This window comes from Pseudophryne corroboree, chromosome 10 (assembly GCF_028390025.1).
Source record: "Pseudophryne corroboree isolate aPseCor3 chromosome 10, aPseCor3.hap2, whole genome shotgun sequence".
Taxonomy (NCBI): Eukaryota; Metazoa; Chordata; class Amphibia; order Anura; family Myobatrachidae; genus Pseudophryne; species Pseudophryne corroboree.
Window position 1 is genome coordinate 55,920,369 of NC_086453.1, and position 18,634 is coordinate 55,939,002.

The window sequence follows — 18,634 nt, forward strand, 5'->3', positions numbered from 1 at the left end:
GCAGGGGGACACATAAGGTGGGGCTCCCCTGCCATAATGGCAACCAGCACTCAACTTAATTAAGTATTGTTTATATAAATGTTGTGGTCACACTTTCTCTTGCACTCCATTTTTCCATATGTAAGCCAATTATTGTCAGCTAATTCCCCTCGTGCTCATTAATTGATATGCTTGGGGGAGGTTCTGTCCCTAAGCCAGAGGTTCTCAAACGCGGTCCCTAGGTCACCCCAATGGTTCAAGTTTTAGGTTTATCCATGCTTGGCCACAGGTGACTTAATCAGTACCTCAATTTGATTTAACCATCTGTGCTGAGCCATGGATATACCTAAAACCTGGACCGTCGGGAAGCCTTGAGGACCGCGTTTGAGAACCTCTGATCTAAGCCAATGTGCTAGCAGACCTAAACCCATGAAAAAAAGAATGCAGTAGTATTTGTAAAAAAAATCTGTATGATCCCTGGTGAGAAATTATGCAGTCAGTGTAGGGACTGGCCACAAGGGAAGACTTTGACAGAGTTGGAAAGCATAACAAGTTACAACATATTGTGTGTGTGTGTGTGTGTGTGTGTGTGTGTGTGTGTGTGTGTGTGTGTGTGCGCGCGCAGGGCAGTCGAGAGCCGGGATGGGCCCAGGTACTTTTCAAGGGGCGTGGCCTAATCACAGGAGGTGTGGTCAAGTACCCTTAGAAAAAAATACTGAAAAAAAATTAGTATTTTAAGCATCTCCATGGCCACACTGCAGCCCAGTGTGTAGTGTGTACTGGGCTGAGGAAAAGAGCTGCAGCTGCTGCTGCTAAGTAAGGGAGAAGAGGCCGGTGCCCCTACTGGACCCTCACTGGGCCCCTCCATAAGACCTGGGCCGGGTAATTTGTACCCTCTCCCCCCCTCTCTCGGCTCCACTGTGCGCGCATCACTGCAGAGATCAGCTGCTGCATGTGGGACTAATCTCCCAGAATCCCCGTTATCTAAAATGGAGTTGGGGGTGAGGTAATGCCATGGGGGGAAAGGGAAATACAGCTGTGAAAGGGTGGTGGCCTTGTGGCACTGGGGAAGGGTAGGTTGGCAGTGGAGTATTATATAATAATATAGTGGCACATGGGGGTAGTGCCATAGTGGATGGCTCTGGGGCACTGAGGATATATTACCCTCCCCTTTAGAATGTAAACTCTCTCGAGCAGGACCCTCTCCCCTCATGTGCCTTTTACTCTTACTTAAACCATCTGCTCTGTACTCCCTTCGACGGCACCAGATCCCTCAGTATTCTGCCACCCTGATACTTAGGTCAGTGTCATCTGCTGATATAGCAATCTTTATGTACTTGTCCTATATCGTCTTAAATTGTAAGCATAGGCGAAACTACGGGGTGGTCCGGGTGTGCACCGGACCACCCATTACATTCCGCTGCTGAGCCGCTATTACGGTTCGCTGTAGCGGGTGTAGTCTGTCTGCAGAGGCTCAGGTGTGGGCGGTGCAGCGCTGCCGGAGAGTCGGTAAAAGAGGGGCTGATGGAAGACCATAACAAACATGACTGAAGCACCTGGAGGAGGGCTGTTGCGCATGTCCAGCAACAGCAGCTCCTCCTCCCATGAGTCAGTCTGACCCCATTATCGCAGCGGTGCAGTCAGCCAGGAGGAGAGAGGAGAGACTCAGGACGGAGGCAGCAGCAGCAGCACACAGAACTGGATCTCTGCTCACACAGGCAGAAAGTGAGTTACTTTCACTTTCTGCCTGCCGTGTGGCTGACCACAGGCACACGGGTGTAGTATGTGATACCGGCGGTCGGGCTTCCGGTGACCAGCATACCGCGCCGGAATCCCGACCGCCGGCATACCGACAGCTGGGCGAGCGCAAATGAGCCCCTTGCGAGCTCGCTGCGCTCGCCACGCTGCGGGCACGGTGGCGCACAGCGCTATCTATTCTCCCTCCAGGGGGGTCGTGGACCCCCAAGAGGAGAAAAGCTGTCGGAATGCCGGCGGTCGGGATTCCGTCGCCGGTATGATGGTCGTCGGGAGCCCGGTCGCCGGCAACTTGAAGACCCCCCCAGACACACATACCTCCCAAGTTTACTGCATCAAGAAAAGGAACTCCCGCCGGGGAAAAGTGTCGGGGCTTTATAAAAGTGGGTGTGGTCTCTGAGAAAGGGCATGGCTTCACGATAATGCCGCGATCGCGAGCCACGGCCCTCGTTTCTCGTCACTATGGGGGCATGACCAGCGCTCAGTGAGCCGCTGGCATGCCCCCTGTCCCTCTGTCTCCGTGAATAGACGTGTGTGCGCATGCACACAGCGTCTATTCACCGCTGCTCTGCTAAGCAGGGCAGCGGTGACAGGAGCCTCCCAACTACACCCCCACCGCGGGACACTGCTGCCCGCTGGTGGGACAGCGAGACAGTCATCCAAAAAACGGGACTGTCCTGCGAAAATGGGGACTGTTGGGAGGTATTGACACAGAGAGCAGCTGCAGAGGAAGCCAGACACTGAGCCCGCGGAGCTCCAAGACCCTGCCCCAGCACTGCAGCAGCACAGACAAAGGTAAGATATGGATGGGGGCACTGCTAGGAGACCTATGGGGAGTGTGGGGAAGGGGGCTAATGACACTTATGGGGGGGAGGGGACCTATGTGGAGAAGGAGGAAGGGGAAGATCTATGGAAAGTGGGGGCACAAGGGAATATGACACTGTTTTTGGGGGGAGACATGGGGGTGTGGGAGCAGCTGATAACACTGCTATTGGGTGGGAGTGCAGGAGGCAGAGACACATGGGGAGTGGTTAGCTCAGGGGGCTAATAGCACTGCTATGGGAGGTGATGGTGTGCTGAGAGATGACGCAGGGGAAGATGATGGTGTGCTGAGAGACGATGCAGGGGGTAGGTGATGGTGTGGTTGAGAGACGTAGGAGGTAGGTGATGTTGTGGCAGAGAGACGCAGGGGGCAGGATGTGAGTCTGGTTGAACCGCTGTTGTATGATGATGACCTTGTTGTGATGTGATCGCCTACATGAATAGTGAATACCGTCTGAAGACGCCATCTGCCTTAGAGGATATAGTTCTTCACAGGTTCCACATTGTGAGAAACCGTCATACAAGTAGGGTGCATGTGGAATTGAAAAGAATGTTCCCAGTGTGATTAGAAACAGGTGGTGTGTCATGTTGTCACGCCCCATTTTCAGTGACCACGCCCCTTCTGGTGTGTAGCCACACCCATTTTTCCAGCACGCCCGCTGTGCGATGCTTTCACATGTGTGCAGGGGGGGCAGGACCCAGCATGCGGGGCGGACTTGACGTATGCTGGGTGTACCCACGCATATCAGTGTTATGGATTGTTGATGTGCGATTTTTCACACATCTACGATCCATGCTGAATGAGGCCCAGAGTTCTTAATGCAAACCAGAATGCTAGTATGATGCTGTGGTAACAGAAGTCCAGATAGACACTGAGGAACTGGTTTATGCAGACAAGGCCAAACCAAGCAGAAGGGAATAGAGAAACAAGCTGATATCATCCCTGAACCTGGTAACAGGGTAAATAACCCTCAGCCCTGCTAGTATGCGCCACTTTTCAATGATGCCATGTCTTTGGAGTTATCAGCCACGGAATTTAAAGGGTCAATGATATTAAATAAAAAACACCTGGTGGAATATTTACCCCATAGTCTCAGCACAAATTAATCAGGCTGACACAGGTGAGTTAATCAAGGAAACTGAAAGGTAGATTGAGAGGAATAGTGTATGACAGCAGCACCCCTGGCAGCATTGAGGTACTGCAGCCACATACACTTTCCAATGGGCTTAGGTGTTACACTCCCCTGATGAAATGGAAGAATTTATTGAGTGGTATATTACTTTAGTATGATGCATATCTAATAGAATGGTGATAAAAAGAGAGAAATGATCATTTATTTATTAACAGCAATTTATATAGTGCACACATATTATGCAAAGCATTAGATAGAATATTAGCCACTCACATCAGTTCCTACTCCAGTGGAGCTTACAATCTATATTCCCTACCAAATGTAAACACTAGGGATAATTTTTATTGTCATACCAATTAATTTACCAGTATATTTTCAGAGTGTGGGAGTACATGAAGGAAACCCATGGAGAATATACAAACTCCACACAGTTATGTCCTTGGTGGAAATTAAACCCAGGACCTCAGTACTTTGAGACAGTAAAGGTGTGTACACACGGTAAGATATTTTCTTCCGATTCTGACTATATTGCAGATCGCAAGGTGACAGTCACCTTGCGATCCCGATCCGATGCCAATGCGCGGCCCCTCGCGGTCGGCATTGGCCGAAAAAATAGGCTGTGCAGGCAAGTCAATCCTGACTATGGGTGTGTACACACGGTGAGATTCGGACTTATCCAATTCTCACTGTGCGACGGGGGGCCGGGTCGGCACTTAGCCAATATCGCAAGCACATAATGAGTGTGCTTGCGATCCTGGTTCTGTGCGATTTTGGCTAAGTGTCAATCCTGACTATCTCTTCTATAGAGATAGTCAAGATTGACTTGCCTGCACAGCCTATTTTTTCGGCCGATGCCGACCGCGCGGGGCCGCGCATCGGCATCGGATCGGGATCGCAAGGTGACTGTCACCTTGCGATCTGCACTATCTTTTCTTCCGATTCTGACTATATAGTCAGAATCGGAAGAAAAGATCTTACCGTGTGTACACACCCTATCTCTATAGAAGAGATAGTCAGGATTGACACTTAGCCAAAATCGCACAGAACCAGGATCGCAAGCACACTCATTATGTGCTTGCGATACTGGCTAAGTGCCGACCCGGCCCCCCGTCCCACAGTGAGAATTGGATAAGTCCGAATCTCACCGTGTGTACACACCCATAGTCAGGATTGACTTGCCTGCACAGCCTATTTTTTCGGCCAATGCCGACCGCGAGGGGCCGCGCATTGGCATCGGATCGGGATCGCAAGGTGACTGTCACCTTGCGATCTGCAATATAGTCAGAATCGGAAGAAAATATCTTACCGTGTGTACACACCCTATCTCTATAGAAGAGATAGTCAGGATTGACACTTAGCCAAAATCGCACAGAACCAGGATCGCAAGCACACTCATTATGTGCTTGCGATACTGGCTAAGTGCCGACCCGGCCCCCCGTCGCACAGTGAGAATCGGATAAGTCCGAATCTCACCGTGTGTACACACCCTTATGCTCACAATTGCTCCAATCAGCCACCTTCTGTTTTCATCATCCAAATCCTTGAGCCATTCCTGGAACCACAGTCACTGAGAAAGAACCCCTACAAACTGGTAGTGGCTCATTCACAGTGCGAGAATGACATCACTGTGCTACTACCCAGAGAAAGACAGTAGTTTCTAGTCACCCAATTGACAATGGAAATGGTTTAATATATGGTCTTCTATTTAATGGGTGATATTAAAATGCAGTCATTGCGCAAAGAACCTGTAACCATAATTCCGTACAGAAAAAGATAATCACCTTTAGTTTCCATAGCTCCACAGAACAGAGTTCCACCGTCTATTGGAGTTATTTATTAGAAATGAGGAATTGAAATCCTTTCTTCATGAATGTAGTGGTATAAGGGATTGGTCACTTTTCATCCAATTTTCATTGGTTGCCATAATAAATGATCGTTTGCATCATATGCACAGAAAACAAAAAAAGAAAGACCAGTAGTGAAGATCCTCTTGATAAGATTAGAAAACGTAATATAAAATGCACTCACATAATAAAAATATATGCAAACATGTAATACATCAGCCGTCTCTGACCGGCCTGCTTGAGGATTGACCTACCAAGGAAAAGTATCCGGAGCTCTGTGTGTAATCCTGGATGTGATCTGGTCTCCAGGGCCGGCAACAGAAATCTTGGGGCCAGGTACAACAATATCTCTGGGGACCCCTGCAATCCCCTTGACCCCCCCCTTTTAAAGCAGAGGGTGGCTTTAATAAATTGTATGTATATATATATATATATATATATATACAGTGGCAATGCTTTTGTACTGGAAGAGCAGCTCCTGCGTGCTGGCAGGGATCTACTCGCCACTGCTTGGGTCGCAGCGGCTGCGTGTGACGTCAATGGTATGGGCACACCTGCTTTGCCCGGACCGCGCCCCCTAAACGGCGGCTAAATGCCGCCGGCCCGCCCAGCGACCGCCTCTGCCTGTCAATCAGGCAGAGGCGATCACAGGGCTAAGACAGCCGTCAGATGTCTGCCGTGCGCCGGCGCACTGTGGCGCCGCGCATGCGCAGTTCAGACCTGATTACTGCTGTGCAAACACGCACAGCACCGATCAGGTCTGAATTAGCCTCAAATACTGAGAATGACATGTTTTACAAAGGATTACACAAGTGGTACTGTGCAGCTGTCAGTGACATATACTGAGAATGACATGCTTTACAAAGGATTACACAAGTGGTACTGTGCAGCTGTCAGTGACATATACTGAGAATGGCATGATTTACAAAGGATTACACAAGTGGTACTGTGCAGCTGTCAGTGACATATACTGAGAATGACATGCTTTACAAAGGATTACACAAGTGGTACTGTGCAGCTGTCAGTGACATATACTGAGAATGACATGCTTTACAAAGGATTACACAAGTGGTACTGTGCAGCTGTCAGTGACATATACTGTAAATGACATGCTTTACAAAGGATTACACAAGTGGTACTGTGCAGCTGTCAGTGACATATACTGAGAATGACATGCTTTACAAAGGATTGCACAAGTGGTACTGTGCAGCTGTCAGTGACATTATCATATACTGAGAATGACATGCTTTACAAAGGATTACACAAGTGGTACTGTGCAGCTGTCAGTGACATATACTGAGAATGACATGCTTTACAAAGGATTACACAAGTGGTACTGTGCAGCTGTCAGTGACATATACTGAGAATGACATGCTTTACAAAGGATTACACAAGTGGTACTGTGCAGCTGTCAGTGACATATACTGAGAATGACATGCTTTACAAAGGATTACACAAGTGGTACTGTGCTGCTGTCAGTGACATATACTGAGAATGACATGCTTTACATAGGATTACACAAGTGGTACTGTGCAGCTGTCAGTGACATATACTGAGAATGACATGCTTTACAAAGGATTACACAAGTGGTACTGTGCAGCTGTCAGTGACATATACTGAGAATGACATGTTATACAAAGGATTACACAAGTGGTACTGTGCAGCTGTCAGTGACATATACTGAGAATGACATGCTTTACAAAGGATTACACAAGTGGTACTGTGCAGCTGTCAGTGACATATACTGAGAATGACATGCTTTACAAAGGATTACACAAGTGGTACTGTGCAGCTGTCAGTGACATATACTGAGAATTACATGTTTTACAAAGGATTACACAAGTGGTACTGTGCTGCTGTCAGTGACATATACTGAGAATGACATGATTTACAAAGGATTACACAAGTGGTACTGTGCTGCTGTCAGTGACATATACTGAGAATGACATGCTTTACAAAGGATTACACAAGTGGTACTGTGCAGCTGTCAGTGACATATACTGAGAATGACATGCTTTACAAAGGATAACACAAGTGGTACTGTGCAGCTGTCAGTGACATATACTGAGAATGACATGCTTTACAAAGGATTACACAAGTGGTACTGTGCTGCTGTCAGTGACATATACTGAGAATGACATGATTTACAAAGGATTACACAAGTGGTACTGTGCAGCTGTCAGTGACATATACTGAGAATGACATGCTTTACATAGGATTACACAAGTGGTACTGTGCAGCTGTCAGTGACATATACTGAGAATGACATGCTTTACATAGGATTACACAAGTGGTACTGTGCTGCTGTCAGTGACACATACTGAGAATGACATGTTATGCAAAGGATTACACAAGTGGTACTGTGCAGCTGTCAGTGACATATACTGAGAATGACATGCTTTACAAAGGATAACACAAGTGGTACTGTGCAGCTGTCAGTGACATATACTGAGAATTACATGTTATACAAAGGATTACACAAGTGGTACTGTGCTGCTGTCAGTGACACATACTGAGATTTACACCCACTATGGCAGGGGTCAGGGAACTTTTTTACCTTTTACCCCAAAATATATTTAGATACGCCGACGTTACCCCCTTGATTTGAAAGGAAGGAAACATAGAATTTTAAGGCAGATAAGAGTTACATGGCCCATCCAGTCTGCCCCTTAGGGTTAAGGCATTAGGGTTAGTTTAGGGGTCTGGGTTAGGGTCAGGGCCGGCAACAGAAATCTTAAGGCCCAATATCTCTGGGCCCCCGCGTAACCCCCCTTGACTACCCCCCTTTAAAGCAGAGGGGGGCTTTAAAAAAAATTGTGGAGATAGATAGATAGATAGATAGATAGATAGATAGATAGATAGATAGCCAAGTGAATAATCAACATTTCAATCTTTAGTAAATTGTCATCAGGTGTGGGTCACGGACACACACACACACACACACACACACACACACACACACACACACACACACACACACACACGTGTATAGATAGATAGATAGATAGATAGATAGATAGATACACTGCTCAAAAAAATAAAGGGAACACTTAAACAACACAATGTAACTCTCCAAGTCAATCACACTTCTGTGAAATCAAACTGTCCACTTAGGTAGCAACACTGATTGACAATCAATTTCACATGCTGTTGTGCAAATGGAATAGACAACAGGTGGGAATTATAGGCAATTAGCAAGACGCCCCCAATAAAGGAGTTGTTCTGCAGGTGGTGACCACAGACCACTTCTCAGCTCCTATGCTTTCTGGCTGATGTTTTGGTCACTTTTGAAAGCTGGCGGTGCTTTCACTCTAGTGGTAGCATGAGACGGAGTCTACAACCCACACAAGTGGCTCAGGTAGTGCTGCTCATCCAGGATGGCACATCAATGCGAGCTGTGGCAAGAAGGTTTGCTGTGTCTGTCAGCGTAGTGTCCAGAGCATGGAGGCGCTACCAGGAGGCAGGCCAGTACATCAGGAGACGTGGAGGAGGCCGTAGGAGGGCAACAACCCAGCAGCAGGAACGCTACCTCCGCCTTTGTGCAAGGAGGAACAGGAGGAGCACTGCCAGAGCCCTGCAAAATGACCTCCAGCAAGCCACAAATGTGCATGTGTCTACTCAAACGATCAGAAACAGACTCCATGAGGGTGGTATGAGCGCCCGACGTCCACAGGTGGGGGTTGTGCTTACAGCCCAACACTGTGCAGGAAGTTTGGCATTTGCCAGAGAACACCAAGATTGGCAAATTTGCCACTGGCGCGCTGTGCTCTTCACAGATGAAAGCAGGTTCTCACTGAGCACATGTGACAGACGTGACAGAGTCTGGAGACGCCAAGGAGAACGTTCTGCTGCCTGCAACATCCTCCAGCATGACCGGTTTGGCAGTGGGTCAGTAATGGTGTGGGGTGGCATTTCTTTGGGGGGCCGCACAGCCCTCCATGTGCTCGCCAGAGGTAGCCTGACTGCCATTAGGTACCGAGATGAGATCCTCAGACCCCTTGTGAGACCATATGCTGGTGCGGTTGGCCCTGGGTTCCTCCTAATGCAAGACAATGCTAGATCTCATGTGGCTGGAGTGTGTCAGCAGTTCCTGCAAGACGAAGGCATTGATGCTGTGTACTGGCCCTCCCGTTCCCCAGACCTGAATCCAATTGAGCACATCTGGGACATCATGTCTCGCGCCATGCACCACAGACTGTCCAGGAGTTGGCGGATACTTTTGTCCAGGTCTGGGAGGAGATCCCTCAGGAGACCATCCGCCACCTCATCAGGAGCATGCCTAGGCATTGTAGGGAGGTCATACAGGCACGTGGAGGCCACACACACTACTGAGCCTCATTTTGACTTGTTTTAAGGACATTACATCAAAGTTGGATCAGCCTGTAGTGCGTTTTTCCACTTTAAGTTTGAGTGTGACTCCAAATCCAGACCTCCATGGGTTAATAAATTTGATTTTCATTGATAATTTTTGTGTGATTTTGTTGTCAGCACATTCAACTATGTAAAGAACAAAGTATTTAATAAGAATATTTAATTCATTCAGATCTAGGATCTGTTATTTTAGTGTTCCCTTTATTTTTTTGAGCAGTGTATATACATATATATTGAGAAGTCCAGATTATTTCTAATAAATATTTAAAATGCCAGTGTTAATATATGCTGCGGACGCAAGATGCATCTTATTACCATATACGATAAAAGTGCGCTGTACATCGCAAACACTACATCCCTTAAGAGAAAACAAGCACTCGCACACATTGGCTGAGGTCCAACGCTCATTGATGTATATATTTGATATTAAAAGGATATGCATAAAATATAACACATGTACAGTATATATATGGTTACAGATTTACAATTACACAGAAAGCAGTTGTTACAAAAGAATCCATACAGCCAGCATACATACATTACCCTTTCCCATAGAACATTTCCTCAGTTTCTCTCTCTCTCTCAGCAAACAACAGCAAAACTAAAAAGAACAGCAAACAGGACTCTTGTGTGACTGGAATCACCTATATACTGTGTATTTTGGGGGATTACTGTTAGGCGCCGGGGTCCGCTCGTCGGTGCGGCCCGGCGCCTAGCAACCAGGGACGCCGTGCGCGTACAGCCGCCGGCTCCCTGGCAACGCTAGACGCCGGGCGCACGGAGCCGCTCTGACCTTAGCAACGGGGACGCCACGTTCAGCCGCGTTCCCCGTTGCTGGGTCTGTCCTGATTACCTCATGGTGTGCTGGCCGTGCAGCATGCAAGCTGCACGGCATTTCAGTTGATTACCCTGTCTGGATTTTGATTGGAGGGTTCCTGAATAAAGGCACCCTCAGGACTCCTTACAGACGCCGGTGATAGCTTCCTGTTTGCCTGTGTCTGCTACAGAGAGTTTTCAGTCCTGCTCAATCCGGTTGTTCCTGTCCTCAGAGATCCTGTACTCGGAAGTTTGTCATCTGTTCCTGGAGTCTGACCGAACACCTTTAACATCTTGTGGTGTTCGTGAGTCGCGGCTCAGCCGTGTGTTGCGGCTTGTCCGCTTACTGTTTATTATTTAGTTTACTTGTGTTCTGGAGCTTTTGCGGAGGATTCCGCTCCCACAGATCCACTCTGGTATCCAGCGGTGCTGGATAGGAGTAACGGATCAGGGGATCTTTGGTTGTCCTTTTCCCTGGTGGCTAGTCCGCACATACCTTTGGTTTAAGTTAGTTAGCTTGTAACCCCTGGCCTGGTTGCTTAGTCAGAGGGCCCCTTGTTATCACCCTGTCTCGGACTTCCCCTTGTCTCCCTTTAAGACCTGCGGGGGCATCGGGGTTGGGCAGACATAATCCGCCCTTCGAACGCGGCTGCCATGGGCTCAAGCAACCATAGTCTCGCAGGGGATTTCTGATAACACGGGCGAGACAACGGAGTTAGGGTGCCAGGGGTTACTAGGCTCTCCTGCTCCCACAACCAGCTTATTTTCCCTGTACTCAGACCTCTGCCATAAGATCTCCTCCGGTCTGGAGTACAGGAATCATAACATTATCACCGGCCAGACAAAAGAAAAAATTTTAATTAACAGGAGTTAATTTTTTCACTTATTCAGTTGGGAGATTTTGTCGGCCTCATGAATCCCGCCGGTATTGGGCCAAATCCTGGCCAGCTTCTAGTTAGTCAGATTCAAGAACTTACTCAGATGGTTCAGGATCTGTCCCTCCGGGTGAGGTCACAGGAAGATCTGTTACGGACTTCCCCGAGGGTCATCCCTGAACCAAAAATGCATCTGCCTGACCGTTTTTCTGGGGATAGAAAACAGTTTTTTAATTTTAAAGAGTCTTGTAAACTTTATTTTCGTTTAAGACCAGTCTCCTCAGGTACGGAGGCTCAGCGGGTTGGAATTATTATTTCTCTGCTTCAGGGGGATCCTCAGACCTGGGCTTTTGGTTTAAAGACAGACGATCCGGCCTTATCGTCTGTAGACGCCTTTTTAAAATCTTTAGGGCTATTGTATGACGACCCTGATAGAGAGGCGTCCGCTGAGAGTCAGTTGCGTGCTCTTAGACAGGGTAGGAATCCCGCAGAGAATTATTGTACGGAGTTTCGCCGTTGGTCGAACGACTGTGGATGGAATGACCCAGCTCTGCGCAGTCAGTTTCGCCTCGGCTTATCTGAATCTATAAAAGACAGTCTCCTTCAGTATCCCGCTCCTGAGACTCTCGATAAACTCATGGAGCTCTCTATTAAGATAGATCGTCGGCTCAGAGAGCGGAGGGCTGAAAAAGGGGCATCTGTCGGGTCTACTCCTTGTGTGCTTTCCATTCCTGTAGACATGGAGGAGCCTATGCAGATAGGTCTCTCCAAACTGTCTCCTGAAGAAAGAACCAGGAGGCAAAATTCTGGTCTTTGTTTATACTGTGGAGGTAAGGGACATTTTGCCCGTAGTTGTCCGAACAAATCGGGAAACTTCCTGACCAAGTGAATTGTGAGGGGGTTCACTTTGGTCTGCAGCTCATCTCCTCAAATAACTCACTGTTAGTTCCTGCTAAAGTTTCCTTTGGCAGCCTCTGTTCCTCGGTCTCTGCTTTTGTGGACAGTGGAGCTGCAGGGAACTTTATGGATTTAACATGGGCCAAGGCCTTAGGTATTCCTCAGTTAACCTTGGGTAGGTGTGTCACCATGCATGGTTTAGATGGGAGTCCCTTGTCCAATGGGGTTATTTCTCTAGGTACACCTCCTGTTTTACTCTCGGTGGGAGCCCTGCATTCTGAAAAGATTGAGTTTTTCCTTACTCATTGTCCAGCAGTTCCTGTGGTTCTGGGTCACCCTTGGCTGGCCTTTCATAATCCCATCATTGATTGGCAGTCGGGGGAGATCTTACAATGGGGTACCATCTGTAATAAAGAATGTATTACGCTTCCTATCCGAGTAGCTGCCGCCGTTCCTGCACCCATTCCTGAGGAATATCAGGATTTTGTTGACGTGTTTTCCAAGGGCAATGCGGATATTCTGCCTCCCCATAGGCCTTACGATTGTGCCATTGAGCTAATTCCTGGTGCCACGTTGCCTAAAGGAAGGTTATATGCATTGTCTGGTCCTGAAACTGGGGCCATGAATGAGTATGTGAAAGAAAGCCTTGGGAAAGGTTTTATCAGGCCATCTAAATCCCCTTTAAGTGCAGGTTTCTTCTTCGTAGAGAAGAAGGATGGTTCACTCAGACCCTGCATTGACTTTAGAGCTTTGAATAAAATCTCAGTAAAGAATACTTACCCTCTGCCGCTGATCTCTGTCCTCTTTGATCAGCTACGTTCGGCTGTGATTTTTTCTAAGATTGACCTTAGAGGAGCATATAACCTCATCAGAATCAAGTCAGGGGATGAGTGGAAAACGGCATTCAGTACTCAATCAGGCCACTATGAGTATCTGGTTATGCCATTCGGCCTGTCAAACGCTCCGGCAGTTTTCCAGGATCTCATTAATGATGTGCTCCGTGAATTTCTTGGAAGATTCGTTGTAGTCTACTTAGACGATATTTTGATATATTCTGACTCTGTAGAACAACATGTTACCCAGGTGCGTCAGGTGCTAAAGAAATTACGTGAAAATCACCTATATGCCAAACTGGAGAAGTGTGAATTTCATGTCACGGAGGTATCCTTTTTAGGGTACATTATTTCCCCTCGGGGATTCCGTATGGAACCAAAGAAGCTCCAAGCCATCCTTAGTTGGGCGCAACCCACCAACTTAAAAGCAATTCAGCGCTTTTTAGGGTTTGCGAACTACTATAGAAGATTTATTCACTCTTTCTCTGACCTAGTTGCTCCCATTGTGGCACTTACTAAGAAGGGAGCAGATCCTACCAATTGGTCATGTGAAGCTGAGTTATCTTTTCAGGCCTTGAAACAAGCCTTTGTCTCAGCCCCTGTCCTTAGACATCCCAACCCAGAATTGCCTTTCATTGTTGAGGTTGATGCCTCGGAGGTTGGAGTTGGGGCTATCCTTTCTCAGAAGGATCCAGATTCCCTTGAATTACATCCTTGTGCCTTTATGTCCAGGAAATTCTCATCTGCAGAATCCAACTACGATGTTGGTAACCGGGAATTGCTGGCTATTAAATGGGCTTTCGAGGAGTGGAGGCATTGGCTTGAAGGAGCGACCCATACCATTTCAGTTTTGACTGATCACAAAAATCTTCAATACATTGAATCTGCTAAACGACTGAATGCCCGGCAGGCTCGTTGGGCTTTATTTTTTACTCGTTTCAAATTCATTATCACCTTCAGGCCAGGTTCCAAGAATACTAAGGCAGATGCCCTGTCACGCAGTTTTCTTCCAGTTCAAGACAATAGTCCTGTTACTCCCATACTTCCGTCTTCAGTCATTCGGGCAGGCCTCACACAGGATGTATTTACCCAGTTAAAGCTGCTTCAACATCAAGCTCCTGGAAATACTCCTGCTGGTCGTCTTTTTGTCCCTGAGTTTTTGAGAGCTACTGTTTTGGCGGAGTTTCATGATAGCAAGGTTGCCGGGCATCCGGGAATCGCTAAGACTTTGGAATTAGTCTCCCGCTCAGTATGGTGGCCTGGTCTTTCCAAAGACATTAAAGAGTTTGTTTTTTCTTGTCAGGTCTGTGCACAGCATAAAGTTCCCCGTTCTTTGCCTATAGGTCAACTTATGCCCTTGAATGTTCCCCTTAGGCCATGGTCGCATATCTCCATGGATTTTGTGGTGGACCTCCCTCTGTCAGCCGGATGCCGAGTCATATGGGTGGTAGTGGACCGTTTTAGCAAAATGGCCCATTTCATTGCTCTTCCCCGATTGCCATCTGCCCAGGGATTGGCAGCCTTGTTCCTCCGCCATGTTTTCAGACTCCATGGCTTACCCACTGATATTGTTTCTGATAGGGGTCCACAATTCATTGCACAATTTTGGAAGTCTTTTTGTGCTTCGTTAAAGATGAAATTATCTTTAACGTCCGGTTATCATCCCCAATCCAATGGGCAGACTGAGCGAGTTAACCAATCTCTAAAACAATATTTGCGTTTGTACTCGGCCAAACTCCAAAATGACTGGTCTGAGTTTCTTCCTTTGGCGGAGTTTGCTTATAATAATGCCTGTCATTCCTCCACCAATGTGACTCCATTTTTTGCAGTTTTTGGTTTTCACCCCAGAGCTAATTCATTTTTTCAACATTCCTCTGTCTCCTCTCTGGCCCTGACCTCTCATTTTAAACTTATTTGGAAAAAAGTGCACTTGGCTCTCAGAAAAGCAGCATTCCGGGAAAAAAGATTTTCTGACAGGCTCCGGCGGCCGTGCACTTTTAAAGTAGGAGACAGGGTGTGGTTGTCGACTCGCAACATTAAACTTCGACAAACCTCAGCCAGATTGGGTCCTAGATTTATTGGACCATTTCTCATTATCAAAAAAGTCAATCCAGTTGCTTTCCGGTTACGTTTACCAAAAACTTTACGGATCGGAAATACCTTCCATTGCTCATTACTGAAACCATATGTTTCGTCCAGTAGATTTCCTCGTAAAATATCTCAGGGGAGATCACCAATAAATGTACAGGGTCAGCAGGAGTTCTTGGTGGAGAAGGTTCTCGATTCCAAGTTGTCCCGGGGTCGGCTTTATTTTTTGGTACATTGGAGAGGTTATGGGCCAGAGGAAAGGTCTTGGGTCCTGGATGAGGATCTTCATGCCCCGAGGCTCAAAAGGGCATTTTTTCGAGAATTTCCTCAGAAACCCGGCTTTAGGGGTTCCTTGACCCCTCCTCAAGGGGGGGGTACTGTTAGGCGCCGGGGTCCGCTCGTCGGTGCGGCCCGGCGCCTAGCAACCAGGGACGCCATGCGCGTACAGCCGCCGGCTCCCTGGCAACGCTAGACGCCGGGCGCACGGAGCCGCTCTGACCTTAGCAATGGGGACGCCACGTTCAGCCGCGTTCCCCGTTGCTGGGTCTGTCCTGATTACCTCATGGTGTGCTGGCCGTGCAGCATGCAAGCTGCACGGCATTTCAGTTGATTACCCTGTCTGGATTTTGATTGGAGGGTTCCTGAATAAAGGCACCCTCAGGACTCCTTACAGACGCCGGTGATAGCTTCCTGTTTGCCTGTGTCTGCTACAGAGAGTTTCCAGTCCTGCTCAATCCGGTTGTTCCTGTCCTCAGAGATCCTGTACTCGGAAGTTTGTCATCTGTTCCTGGAGTCTGACCGAGCACCTTTAACATCTTGTGGTGTTCGTGAGTCGCGGCTCAGCCGTGTGTTGCGGCTTGTCCGCTTACTGTTTATTATTTAGTTTACTTGTGTTCTGGAGCTTTTGCGGAGGATTCCGCTCCCACAGATCCACTCTGGTATCCAGCGGTGCTGGATAGGAGTAACGGATCAGGGGATCTTTGGTTGTCCTTTTCCCTGGCGGCTAGTCCGCACATACCTTTGGTTTAAGTTAGTTAGCTTGTAACCCCTGGCCTGGTTGCTTAGTCAGAGGGCCCCTTGTTATCACCCTGTCTCGGACTTCCCCTTGTCTCCCTTTAAGACCTGCGGGGGCATCGGGGTTGGGCAGACATAATCCGCCCTTCGAACGCGGCTGCCATGGGCTCAAGCAACCATAGTCTCGCAGGGGATTTCTGATAACACGGGCGAGACAACGGAGTTAGGGTGCCAGGGGTTACTAGGCTCTCCTGCTCCCACAACCAGCTTATTTTCCCTGTACTCAGACCTCTGCCATAAGATCTCCTCCGGTCTGGAGTACAGGAATCATAACAATTACATGTCTGGGACTGAGTCTTCTGTTATCAGACTCAGAATCACTTTTTATTGCCAATTATATCAGTACTAAATACAGAATACACAAGGAATTTGTTTCCGATAACCACTGCTCTCAGACATCACAAAAGGACAATACTATAGGACGGCAATGACATAACGCAGCATAACACAACACGGAGAAGGGAAGCATGGCGGTGCTTGAGTAGCATCTTCCGTGTAAGGTTGTGGAATGGTCTAGGCAATAGTCAAGTTGTTATTGGTCCAGGGGAGGGAACTTTCTCATCCATGATGTGTCATTGGTCAGTTCATATGCAAGCAACGTCCAGCCTTGAATCAGACATCATAGGGGTTAGCCACTGGTTTCCTGCCCACATGCTTTCTTTGGAATATTCTTTGTTCTAATAAGAGTGACTTTAGATTTCATACATTTAATCATAACTAATTGTTGCAATGTGCTACAACCTAACCACAGCTATCAAACCAACACACTCATTCCCCTGATTATTTTGACACCATGCATGACATGTTTATCTTGTTCCATTCCAATAATACATATATAGCTGATGTTAAACTCAATTATATAATTTAATACATTATAATGTCTGGTGCTTGACATGTTTAATTTATGTGTTGTATGAAATATATGTTGAATATATCTTTGTGGCTTGTCTGTGTGAATGCGTATGCTACCATATATCGCTATGCACGCTGCGTGTATTCGCATGCACAGCGACTCATCAGTGTGGAGTTTGTATGTGTTGTGTATGTAATATTTTTGACTTCGACTATATATATATATATATATATATGCACACACACACACTATTAATTGTTTTATTACTTAAATCGAGCGGTTGGAGCAAACACTTTTTTTGTGTGTGTGTCCCTTATCCTTTGGGCCCCGTACAGGTGCACTCCCCCCCTGTTGCTGGGTCTGCTTGTCTGATGAGTATATGATGTCCTTCCACTTGAAATGCCAACGATCATTTCTGCCCACCAATGAAAATTGGATGAAGAGCAACCAATCCCTTATACCACGTCGTTCACGAAGAAAGGATTTTCTGTCCTCTTTGCGCAATGACTGTATTTTAATACGTGTTTATAGTACTGTTTACAGGAACTTTGGTAAGCTTTCCTTTTAATGCTGTTTTGCTGCATTGTTTTACCTGTTTTTGCGCATGGTTACAGTACTTTTATATTGTTAATGGGTGATATTATCATTCTAGGTCTATCGTCACGGAGATCGTTCCCCAATTGATACATACCCGACTGATCCATACAGAGAAACAGTTTGGGATAATGGGCTGCAGCAACTCACCCAGGTAGATGCAAGCACGCCACAAAAAGTCCACATTATGCAACACAGTGCCCCAGTATAGGTATTATGCACACAGTGCCCCAGTATAGCTATTGTGCCACACAGTGCCCCAGTATAGCTATTGTGCCACACAGTGCCCCAGTATAGCTATTGTGCCACACAGTGCCCCAGTATAGCTATTGTGCCACACAGTGCCCCAGTATAGCTATTGTGCCACACAGTGCCCCAGTATAGCTATTATGCACAGAGTGCTCCAGTATAGATATTATGCCACACAGTGCCACAGTATAGATATTATGCCACACAGTGCTCCAGTATAGCTATTGTGCCACACAGTACCCCAGTATAGCTATTGTGCCACACAGTGCCCCAGTATAGCTATTGTGCCACACAGTGCCCCAGTATAGCTATTGTGCCACACAGTGCCCCAGTATAGCTATTATGCACAGAGTGCTCCAGTATAGATTTTATGCCACACAGTGCCACAGTATAGATATTATGCCACACAGTGCTCCAGTATAGAAATTATGCCACACAGTGCCACAGCATA

At 47.2% G+C, this 18,634-nt stretch overlaps 1 protein-coding gene across 3 annotated transcripts in view; it reads left to right on the top strand.

Annotated features, from left to right (window-relative positions):
• Nucleotides 1-18,634, top strand: part of LOC134965976 (testicular acid phosphatase homolog) — a 267,819-nt gene that overhangs the window by 119,852 nt on the left and 129,333 nt on the right. For 2 of the 3 annotated variants that reach the window (XM_063942421.1, XM_063942419.1), the window contains exon 2: nucleotides 17,993-18,088. The exons of the other annotated variant lie outside the window; for it this stretch is intronic. In XM_063942421.1, coding sequence (XP_063798491.1) covers nucleotides 17,993-18,088 — 96 coding nt within the window. The remainder of the gene's footprint in view (nucleotides 1-17,992; nucleotides 18,089-18,634) is intronic. 3 annotated transcript variants of the gene reach the window in all.